This window comes from Rutilus rutilus, assembly GCF_951802725.1.
Source record: "Rutilus rutilus genome assembly, chromosome: 22".
NCBI lineage: Eukaryota > Metazoa > Chordata > Actinopteri > Cypriniformes > Leuciscidae > Rutilus > Rutilus rutilus.
In genome coordinates, this window is record NC_140227.1 from 2,237,257 (window position 1) to 2,248,492 (window position 11,236).

Here is an 11,236-nt window from a genome sequence, read left to right on the forward strand (position 1 = left end):
AGCGAAACTCACGCTGGCGCCCCCTGCTGGCCAGAACAGCGGAACTCAGCCAATACCATTGAATAATAGATGTGTCTGTATGTGTTATTTTATTAAATGGCTTGTTGTTACGTTTGTTTAATGGAAAGCTTGACCAATCAGACCAATAAGATAAGAACTACAAATACTTTTATTGTTCAAATGTGTCATTAAACCTCTAGAAAGCTGATCAGAGATCAGGTAAAAATAAAAAATAAAAAATAAAAGCCATTGGTTCATCAAATTTGCATATCCAGTATATTGTTAATCTGTTCATGGTACTTGGCAATTTTTTTTATTCACAAATGTAAATTCTTGGGTAAGATCCCGCTACTGTAATTTTTCTGGTAGACTGTAATTCACATGTTTTGTCTTTGATGGGCATTGAAAAGTCAAAGATTACTTTCAATGTTTAACATTGTATAATTTTATTTATCTATTTGTTTTTTCTTCCCCTCTGGCTATGTTATTTTATTTGTATTGTTTTTGTGACATATGTCTTGGGTTTTATTGTTACTGTTGTATTTGTTACATTTTCTTTCTTTTGGCATTAATAATAATAATAAAAAAAAATAATTGGTTCATGGTTTTACAGAGATCATGACTGGATAAACTTTTAAAAGAATGTATAAATGTATTCTGAAATAATTCTTATTAATATTTATATATTTAAAGTGTAATTAATGTAACTAAACTAACTCTTATTTAGTTGAATATTTGAATAACCGATGACAGACAAATCACCGGTAAAAGAGATTTATCTGAAAGGTGTAATTGTTCCATGACTTATATAGCCTACAGGCATATGAATATTTACATATTTACTTGCCCATATTTTAACTGAAGATATGTCATAAAAGAAACACAATGAAATCAAATTGAATGATTTCGCTCAATTAAACTATAAGTTTTAATGAAAGCAAAGATGTCCGGAATGCAATCTAAAAATAATGAATCTAATTCATGGAAATATTATTTTAAAATATTAACACTAGTAACAACATGCCACTTGGGCCCTTCTGTGCCAATTCTGGTGGCCCATCTTACCCCAAGGGTCTAATTATACGTTTTTTTACTTCAAAATAAAAACTTTTATAACTTTTACTCCACAAATCCCTCATTAACAAACAGATGCAAAAACCTTTGATCTTAAACATATTATAATGTCATAGATCACTATTTTCCAGAGAGACAAAATAAAATCAATTAACCTCAAAACTGTTTCGGCTGACTAAATCTCACAAATGTTGATATTCAGATGAAATAACAAAAATAGCGTAGAGCGCAGAGATTACCTCCAACTCTGATCAGCCTGAAGCTTTCCTAAATCTTATGACTTGTTGACAAATTGCATTCTGTTATTAAAAGACATTATCAGCACACAAAAATGAATAAAACTGGTAGGTGTTCCAAGCTTTCTCTTAAAGTCCCCCAGTAGTCAATAATTGTATCCCTTAAAACTCAAATTTGATCACCAAAATTACATATTTAAGTTTTTTTCCATGAAAAAATTTCTTCATGCCTTAAAATATCTTGAATATAACTCGACACCCTTGCCTCATTTAGAATGTGTGGTTCTATGAATATGCAAATGAGCCCCGCCTCCACTCACTCACTCAGCTCAGAGATCCACTGGTTGACGATCACAGGTTGATCTGATTGGTTACAAGGTAGTTTGTGACGTCAGAAACACCAGCGATTTCAAAGCGTGTTTTTGAGACTGTCTTTGGTTCACTGCAGTTTTAAGGAGGAAATACTCAGCAATGCTGTCGACTTATGAATTTACACATGCTTTGTCTTAAAGCACATTAAAAACACCACATAGACACATAAACAACATTAAAAGCTGGATTTTCACCACATGGAGACTTTAATATATTATTTATTGAAACACTTTAAGTGGCTCATTATAAACCAACAGCAGTTAATGATTTCTAATACACACTTTAGAGAGTTTACAGTCTGAAATGCATCATGTGACTTTATCACTCATGGATATGTTAACAAGATCTACTTCAGCTTCTTAAATTCCTGATCAACTTTGATCAACACACGTTGATTGCTTAGACTAGTAAAAAGCACAAAGAAATGTACAAAAAAAGCATTAAATTATGGCAAAATCTTAAATGTACCCCGGAAAAAGCATTATTGAGTGAAACTATTACAAAACTAAATGTTAACTTTTTAACCATTTTTTCCTAAATTGATGAAATCAAGTAAAAGGTTAATAACTAAAACATGCTGAGTGATGTCAAAGTAGTTGTGTTAGCTGACGAGACTTCTCCTCACCAGGCGTCAGATGGTCAATCACATTTCACAGTTAAATAACCGGTTGCAGATTCATGCCTGGAAGCATATGTGATTATTTTTTTGCCTTGATTGAGAAAAGCATTCAGACTCACAGAAACACACAGGTATATTTAAATTTAACGTGATTATCTATTTTATGGCTCCTAGGCATTTTGTCTGTCGTTTGCCCAGACACTGGAAATTAGACATGGTTTTCATTAGGAAAAGAGGCATCAGGTTGTGCATTAGTGCATGAATGATGTTCTGGATGTGATCTTCAGTCAGAGCTGCTGCTGCTGCTGCTGCTACTGCTGGACGAATGCTGGAACAGGACAAAACACACATTTCAGACGGAGAACACTTCAGCATCACTGCAGACAACTGACCAGCTTTCATGATGAACCGTGTTTAAGACGTTTTAACACACTGGCTGTCTGTTTGATACTGACACAACAGACATCATTACTCCAGTCTTCAGTGTCACATGATCCTTCAGAAATCATCCTAATATGATGATTTGATGCTCAAGAAACGTTTATCATTATTATCAATGTTGAAAACAGTTGTGCTGCTTGATACATTTTATTGTTTCAGGATTTTTTGATGAATAGAAAGTTCAAAAGAACATCACTTATTTGAAATCTAATCTTTTGTAACATTATAAAAGGATGCTATGGACGCAGGATTCTAACCGTAGAGACAGAACGGACTATTTTCTTTAGTGGAAGCAATACAATCATTTTTAAATCAATAAACTCCTTTTTAAATCAATATTTTGTGTCAAATTATTGATTTATTTGGTAGGTAGCCATGTAATAAGCGGGATAATGTATAGCGAGGCGGTTGTTATAGCGAATACAACCCCTTCAGGCTCCGCTTCGCGCCGGGCTCCTGATCAGCCTGTCGGGGGTGTATTCGCTATACAGTGGTCACCAACCTTTTCAAGCCTAAGATCACATCCAAAGTCCAAATGTAAACCAAGATCTACCACTTGCATAAAATTATGAAAAAACAAGGCCACAGTTCTACTTTGACATTCTTTGTTGCCTGTTAGTCACTAGCAAAATATTTATTTAACTATACAAATAGTATATAACTATACAAACTGTCGACTATAATTCAACATTTGCGGAGGTGCGCGCGCGGCAAAAAATGACGTCATTGTAACAGCGCGCGCGCCTCCGTATCCGAAGATGCACGACTTTCAGCCGAATCTGCCCGAGCAGACGGATATTAGTACATCTCATCACATCGGCACCCAGTTTGCGCGTCTAAATCAGTTGTATGGTCTGGTTTTCTGTCTAAAACAGTCTGTTTGGGGAGGTGCGCACGCAGTCAGTGGAGGCCAGGCGAAAGTATAAACAAGGCTTAAGTCAGCAGTTGTTTTACAGACATTATATGTAAACTATAGGCTATTTGATTGGACAGATATACCCCTTTCCCTCCCCTAGACACCATTTACTACACACAATAGGCTCACACATGGTGCATTTTAAAGTAATAAATAATAATGAATAAAAAAAAATATATATATATATATTTTTTTTTTTCTCTGATTTTGAAAACTCTTCGCGATCAACTTAAAATGCTTCCAAGATGGACTTGTCGATCGCGATCGACGGGTTGGTGACTCCTGTGCTATAACAACCGCCTCGCTCTACATTATCCCTTACATAAACATTGGTCTACTTCTATCTACGTCAGAGCATCAGAGCGTCATTCTCCAGGCGTCATTGGCAGGGCGGCGAGAGCGAATTTTGCCGCTCTCGCTGGCGGCGGTGTGAACGTACAGTTATGAGGGTGCCGGCGCCTACTCTATCTAGCCTGTTAGTATCTAAAGGTCTATGCTATACTGTATGTATATACAAAACTGTTGCTGCACACCCCTCTGACACTGGGTAGTCGCGCCCTTGCTTATTTATATGAATTTGAGCAAATTGGAGCCGACTTTTCTTGTGCTTGTGGGTCAGTAGTGGTGTACGTCTTGTAGTTCTGGCATGCGTTTATTACGTGCTTTACTGTGCAGCTGAACCCTCAGTGCCTGATGCCACCAAGTCTTGCTGCAGGTCTTTTGCAGTCGCTCAAGGGTTTTCTGAACCTGCCTTCTCAGAAATCTGGTTGAAGCCTTTGAAAGTTTTCTTTTTCTGCCCTGTCCAGGCAGTGCAACCACTGTTTGTTTAACTTGGGAACTATGCTTCCAACTCTCTAGGAACATTTAGTGCCTTCTCTATCTTTTTGTATCCTGTTCCTTGTTTGTGAAGGGTCGCACTTTTTTGTGCGCTGATATCTTCTCTTAATGGTCCAAAAAGTTATTTTGACTAAGCCATATTTCTAACATGCAGTCAAACGTGGCGCTCAACAAACCTATAGCCAGTTCATATATTTAATGTGTTCTAGCTCAAGCACACCTGGGGCCTCATTTATAAATGTTGTGTACGCACAAAAGAAGGCGTACGCCGCTCTCTACGCAATAATTGGTATTTATAAAAAGCAAACTTGACGGGAAAATGGAAACATTTTGGGAAAATGTCCCTTCACGCAAACTCTGACCCAGGCGTACGCACAAAAACGGGTGAAATGAGAAATGGGGACACCGTCGGCAGATGGAAGAAACACGTGAAAGTGTGTGCATCTGGTGCATCAGTGTCCGCCTCAGTCATCACTCCACTTAATAGGGATTCCCCAATAATTGCCGCCAGTCTCTCATCAAGAGGGGTCAGCTCCGGCGTCCCCTTTCCCCCACCCGTGGCAGACACACACTCTGGCGATGGAGCGCTAGACGCTTTTTTGCATCGACTTTGATGTCCAACCATTTCTTTTTTATTTCGGCCACGGTCCGAGGTTGTGAGGCTGCAGCATTAACGGCGTCTGCAACCTTTTGCCACTCAAGTGCCTTTTTGCCATTAGTAATGCCCACACTGTGCCCTCCAAACAACAGTTTACTCCTCTTTTCCCCCTCGCCAACGATAATTTCTACTTCACATTGAGTGAAGTTACGTTTCTTGGTTTTCCTCTCTGTGTTTGCCATGATTTCGCAATCGATGAATATTAGCTTGTGGGTGTTTCACGGACTATTTATGGGCAACTATGGGCGTGACATGAAGCCACAAAAGCTGCGCTACATTTAGAATTGATTGTGATTTATTAAGGGAAAACTGCGTAGGATGTGCGTGCGCACGGTTTTATAAATCGGAATATTTCTGTGCGTACGCACGTCCTATGTTTCATCCGTACGCCACTTCTGACGCAAATCCTACGCAAAGTTTTATAAATGAGGCCCCTGATGCAACTAATGAAGCCCTTGATTATTAGCATCAGGTGTGCTCGAGACGACACCTGGTTTGCAGATTTGTGCTGTTGTGATGGACTCTATTCAGGGGGTTAAATAATTTTGAGACTTTGTAAGTCATTTAAAAGTTGCATTTTCAGTTGAATTTTGGGAAACCACTTGAGACAATGTATATATATATATGGAGGCTATTGGTCATATTTTGGCAACAAATATTTTGCATGAAATTATCAAAGATGGATTTAGACATCACTGGTATAATAATGTCATGTAACATTTATACCCACTGAACATTCAGCCTCTTACCTTGCCATGTTTCATATGTTTATGTTCCTTGTTAGCTTTATGAGCTTTATGCCCTTTCTTCATCTTTTTCATCTTTTTGTGTTTCTTATGACCAGGTACACCCATTCCAGCCGGCTGGCCGCCAATCTGTGGGATGGGGCACGGATGCCCAGCTCCGGGATACGGTTGCCCTGCTCCGGGATACGGTTGCCCTGCTCCGGGATACGGGCCGGGGTACGGTTGCCCCGCTCCGGGATACGGGCCATGCGGGCCGGGAGCACCGGGAGGGAAAGGCTGTTGAGGCTGGTTCATGTACGGGATGGTGTTGGGCTGGTTCATGCCGGGCGGATAGACAGGGTTCTGTCCGGGGTGTGATGGGATAGGCATGGCTGGATATCCAGGGTTTGGAGGTCCCGGAAAGGCAGGATTGGGCGGTCCTGTGTGTCACAGCAAGCCAGATATGAGATAAGTGTGCAAGTATTGAAGTCGATACATGAATCTTCCATGAAACACAACAGGAGGATGAGGCAGGCTTGTTCATACAGTGATAATGGATGATTTTAAAGAATAAGCTCAGAAAGAGAGTATCAAAACGGTGGTCAATATGATACGTTGCATTGGCATTTAAAATCACCATCCACTTTCACTGCAAGCAAAACCGCCATTCTATAAACAATATTGTGTTTTACGGAAAAAAAGAAAATACTGTACAGTAAAACAGTGATGGAACAGCAAATGGTTTCTTTAAATCTAAAGTTTTCAAAGGACTGTAAAGCTATTGCGTTTAGTATCAACTGGTATCAGTGATTTTACATTGAAAATCAAGTGGCGACCCAGAACGCGAACCAAAATACCTTATCGAACAAAATTAAATAATGTATTTAAAAATGTGCTTAAAACTTTCAAAAATATGAATGTATTGGTTTCTAAATGTTGGTTTCCTGCAGTAAATCAGCGCACACAAAACGTTGTGCTTATGCGGGAACAAACACGTCACAATATTCCTAATTTAAATAATTAATACGCAGAATAAAGGGGCGGGGCCTGGTTGAGTTAGTTAGTAGTGTGTTAAACTGGTGGTTATGGTAAGGGGCGGGACATTTCCCAAACACACTCGAAGCGCTCGACCAATCACAACACACTGCTCCAGCCGACCAATCAGAGCACAGTGTGCTTTTCAGAAGGAGGGGCTTCAGGACCTCAACAGGGGTATGTTTCTCGTAACTCATTGCTTAACCACTAGTATTGTCGTTGGAGAAAGTAACTAGCTAGTCACGACTATTTCCCTAAAACATAGTAACTGTCCCACATCGGTCATTCAAACCACGTTGAGTTTAACAATATAGTTAACAGAATGTCTATTTGCACTACAGGTGAAACTCGAAAAATCTGAATATCGTGCAAAAGTTTGTGTATTTCAGTAATTAAAATTAAAATGTGAAACTAATATATTTAGTATATATTACTATATACATATGCATGATTATACTTCTCAGAGGGCCGACATTTCTGTTGTAAAATTTATTTATTTTAAATTGATTTCATGTAATATTACAATTTTCTGAGATTTTGAATTTGGGGTTTTCATAAGCTGTAAGCCATAATTATATACATAATCAAACTTTTGCACAATATTCAAATTTTTCGAGTTTCACCTGTTAGTGCATATAGCCTGCCTTGTTGGCAGAGGCTATTTACAATAACTCCGCCCACTGACATCTGGTTGGCCTAGACAAAATTAAGGAAGACGCTGGATTATCAACAGTACCAATAGTGTAGTGGTAAGTTGTGTGGCAGAACATTTTTCAGAGAAAAAAGTCAGAGTTCGAATCCGCCTTTGGCCGAACTCACACTACTCCTTTATAACATTACATCTGATGAGGTGCAACATAGACATGAATGTTGGGTTGAGAAAGTCCTGCTGTGGTGAAAATCCAGCTTTTAATGTTGTTACATATAATGTTTATATGTCTATGTGGTGTTTTTAATATGCTTTAAGACAAAGCATGTGTAAATTCATAAGTCGACAGCATTGCTGAGTATTTCCTCCTTAAAACTGCAGTGAACCAAAGACAGTCTCAAACACACGCTTTGAAATCGCTGGTGTTTCTGACGTCACAAACTACCTTGTAACCAATCAGATCAACGTGTGATCGTCAACCAGTGGATCTCTGAGCTGAGTGAGTGAGTGGAGGCGGGGCTCATTTGCATATTCATAGAACTGCGTATACTAAATGAGGGAAGGGTGTCGAGTTACATTCAAGATATTTCAAGGCATGAAGAATTTTTTTTTTTTCCAAGGAAAAAACATTTAAATATGTCATTTTGGTGATCAAAGATGAGTTTTAAGGGATAAAATGATTGACTACAGGGGGACTTTAATGAATGCATTCAGAGAATGGGTAAAACCAAAAATCACCTTGATTCGGCCACATGTTTGTCTCTTCCAACTGATCTGCAACAAATAAAAGAAAGACAGACTTTAAACGTGAACCTTATGCATGCATAGCCAACACTAGATTTACCACTTTCATTCCAAAACCATAAAGCACTGACTGAATAAAGGTGATTGGATGTAAAGGTACAAGCAGTTTTAAATCAAGTTCAGATAAACACTATTTAAAATTTTGTAGGAAATATTATTATTCAATATATCAATCACAAAAAGAGAGTTAATTAATCAGAGATTGGCTTGTTTCCCATCTTTGTAAGCGGTGGCAGTGAAAATCCCGTCAAACGATGTTAGTAGCTACTGTACACTTACACTAGTGTTATATACAGAACTGTTTGCAACTCTGTGTTTGATGTAAAGCTTATTACTATAGTTGCCCTGAAGTGCAAATGAAATGTATGCCTCAATGCAATGCACATGAGGAACTGTGTCAGCGTCACCATGGATTGTATCTGTCTAGTCAACATGCTTTCTCTTAGCATAATTTTCGCCATAATATGGATGGAAGTACAGATAATCTTTTCCTCCCTATAGTGACATATGTAACCGCTTCTGAAACAATAAATAATGTGGGCATGACTTGATTTTGTCTGTGGGGAATTGATTGGATGGTTGGGGTTTGCTATTGGTGGATCTCATGTGAGTGACAGGTTGCCACGCCCTCGTGCCAGTAAACACGTCATCAGAGAAGACATGCTTCTGCAAGAGGGAGAAGTTATTCTGATTCAAGATTACCAGGTACATTCATTAAAATAATGCGCACCGATAAATAATTTAGGCTATAATAAACACTGCAATATTACATTCTACGATTTGTCCATTTTGATTACATATTGACCCGCAAATGACATGCAAGAAAAATCGCATGCACGATTTACTCATTTGTTCCCTTGATTTGCTAAATAGTGTGGACCATTTACTAATTTGTTCCTTCGATTTATAAATCGTGCGCACGATATAGCAAATCAAGGGAATGTAATAGTAAATCGTGCGCAGGATTTTTAATTTGAGGGAACAAAGTAAATCATGCGCACAATTTAGCCAACTTTTTTTTTTTTTTTTTTTTTTTTTTTTTTAACTGCCGACTGCCCTTTCCATTTCATATTTTGCCGTTGTGTTTTGTTATTTGTTAATTTAATTTTTAACTCAAGGTCACCATTTACAGTTTAATGATGATAAGAGGAATCCTGCTCTCCCAGTTTAAAAAAAAAAAAAAAAGATATGGGAAATAAGAAGAGAACTTTTCCTAATTGCTTTACGACGTAAAATAAGTTTAAAATCAACTAATAATTAAATAAATTCAAAAATATATGTTACTTTGTTAATTCGTTTAGTCATCTTTAGTTTGCGTAAGATCAGTCACGATTCCTTTGCTTCCTCGAAACTGCGCACTCCATGTTCTCCACATCCGGGACAGAAGGAGCACTTCATCTCTGCTGGAAAACGCCCTGGGCAAACAACAACTCTCTCTCTCCCACATTCTGCTGTGTGTCTTTACTCAACAAAGCTTAAACCGTCCCGAACACACAGGGACTGTCAGCAGCACTTCAGAGGTCAAGAAGCCCAGAAACACAAACTCCGCTTACATGAACGCGTTGAACAGACAGTGGCATGAAACTGCTTATTATTAATAATGTAATAGGCTAATAACAAACTCTGGACCGCATTGAAAAATCCTTCTTTTAGGATTTGCAAGCCGATTTCCTAAATCTACTTCATGTATTTAGTATTTCCAAATAACACGTTTAGACCACATACCTTGTTCCTCGGGAAACTTTAGTGCACTGACTGACGCGCGCTTCCGCGTTCCGCCGCGCGCTCATCGATCACCGGCGTGACGTCACTCGAGAGCGGACTCTGACCTCACCTGTCACCTGTCTGATGATCAGCCACTAATGTTCTGCCTTTTTATCATGGTCCTTGATTTTCATGCATAACTTTTCACCACATAAGTAGGCTATTATATATGGAACAATAAGGATATATTAGCCTATAAACGCAAATCATTGTTTTGGAAATATTGTTTTGATAATGGCATCATATTGGTGGATCAGTTATTTAATTTAAATGGTTTTCTTTTCACTTACAGTGAGTTTCTGGCACATTATAAGATTCCTGTAACACCAGGGGACTATGCAAAAAAATGTATGCAAAAATCTGTATGCTATTTAGACATCAGAAAATAAACAATATTCAGCAATGGTCCCCATCTATAGTAAGTGCTAATGTAGGTAATATTTGTTTTTCCCTTAACTCACAAAACAGATCCATAAGAGTGTTATTTAAAAAAAGAAAAAAAGAAAAGCAATGTGTCTCTGCCTTATATACTCATACCGTAATCAATTGACAGACAATATTGTGTGGAAAAAGGTTTGGCTTATACCTAATCAATATTTAATAACAAACAAAGCTAAGGAGGTATCATTCAAAATTATACATAGAATTTACTCAGTTAAACATTACTTTGTGAAATTAAAAGGAACATGGATTTTAATTGCACTTTTTGCCACAGTTGCCCTGAAACTGAGGTTGATTTATTCTAGCACTGCTCATCTGTAAGAATATTCTGGCTAAATGTTTGTGATTTTATCATAAAGAACATTGATGGTCAGTTTGTGTTGTTTTGGAAACTTTTATTATATAGGTTTATAGCCTATATTTTTCTTTTAATGGCAAAATTCCATGCTCACAAATGTAAATTTTCCTGTAAAAAAAACCCTGTTTTACATCATTTAAGAAAAAATTGAGCTTTATATTGACTCAATTCAATTTTCTATGAAGCAAAACGTTAAAACTTGCAAATATTTTTTTTCGTTGTGTAGATCAACAATAATCCCTAGTGTGCAACTCTGTTACATTTGTTGTATTTTCTTGTATACTGTATTTGTAATACTTTGTTAATA

The 11,236-nt window shown here is 37.7% G+C and overlaps 1 protein-coding gene across 2 annotated transcripts; it reads right to left on the bottom strand.

The window, feature by feature from the left end:
* Window positions 1–1,884: 1,884 nt before the first annotated feature.
* Window positions 1,885–10,216, bottom strand: prr13 (proline rich 13). 2 transcript variants are annotated; one of them, XM_084394389.1, is made up of 4 exons: window positions 10,092–10,216; window positions 8,301–8,336; window positions 5,903–6,318; window positions 1,885–2,629 (listed from the first exon to the last, which is right to left on the bottom strand). In XM_084394389.1, the coding sequence occupies exons 2-4, from the start codon at window positions 8,314–8,316 to the stop codon at window positions 2,585–2,587; spliced, it is 477 nt and encodes a 158-aa protein (XP_084250515.1). In that variant the 5' UTR covers window positions 8,317–8,336; window positions 10,092–10,216; the 3' UTR covers window positions 1,885–2,584. The 2 variants fall into 2 exon arrangements, with proteins under 2 accessions (XP_084250515.1, XP_084250516.1); XM_084394390.1 differs by having other exon boundaries at window positions 9,651–10,146.
* Window positions 10,217–11,236: the final 1,020 nt, after the last annotated feature.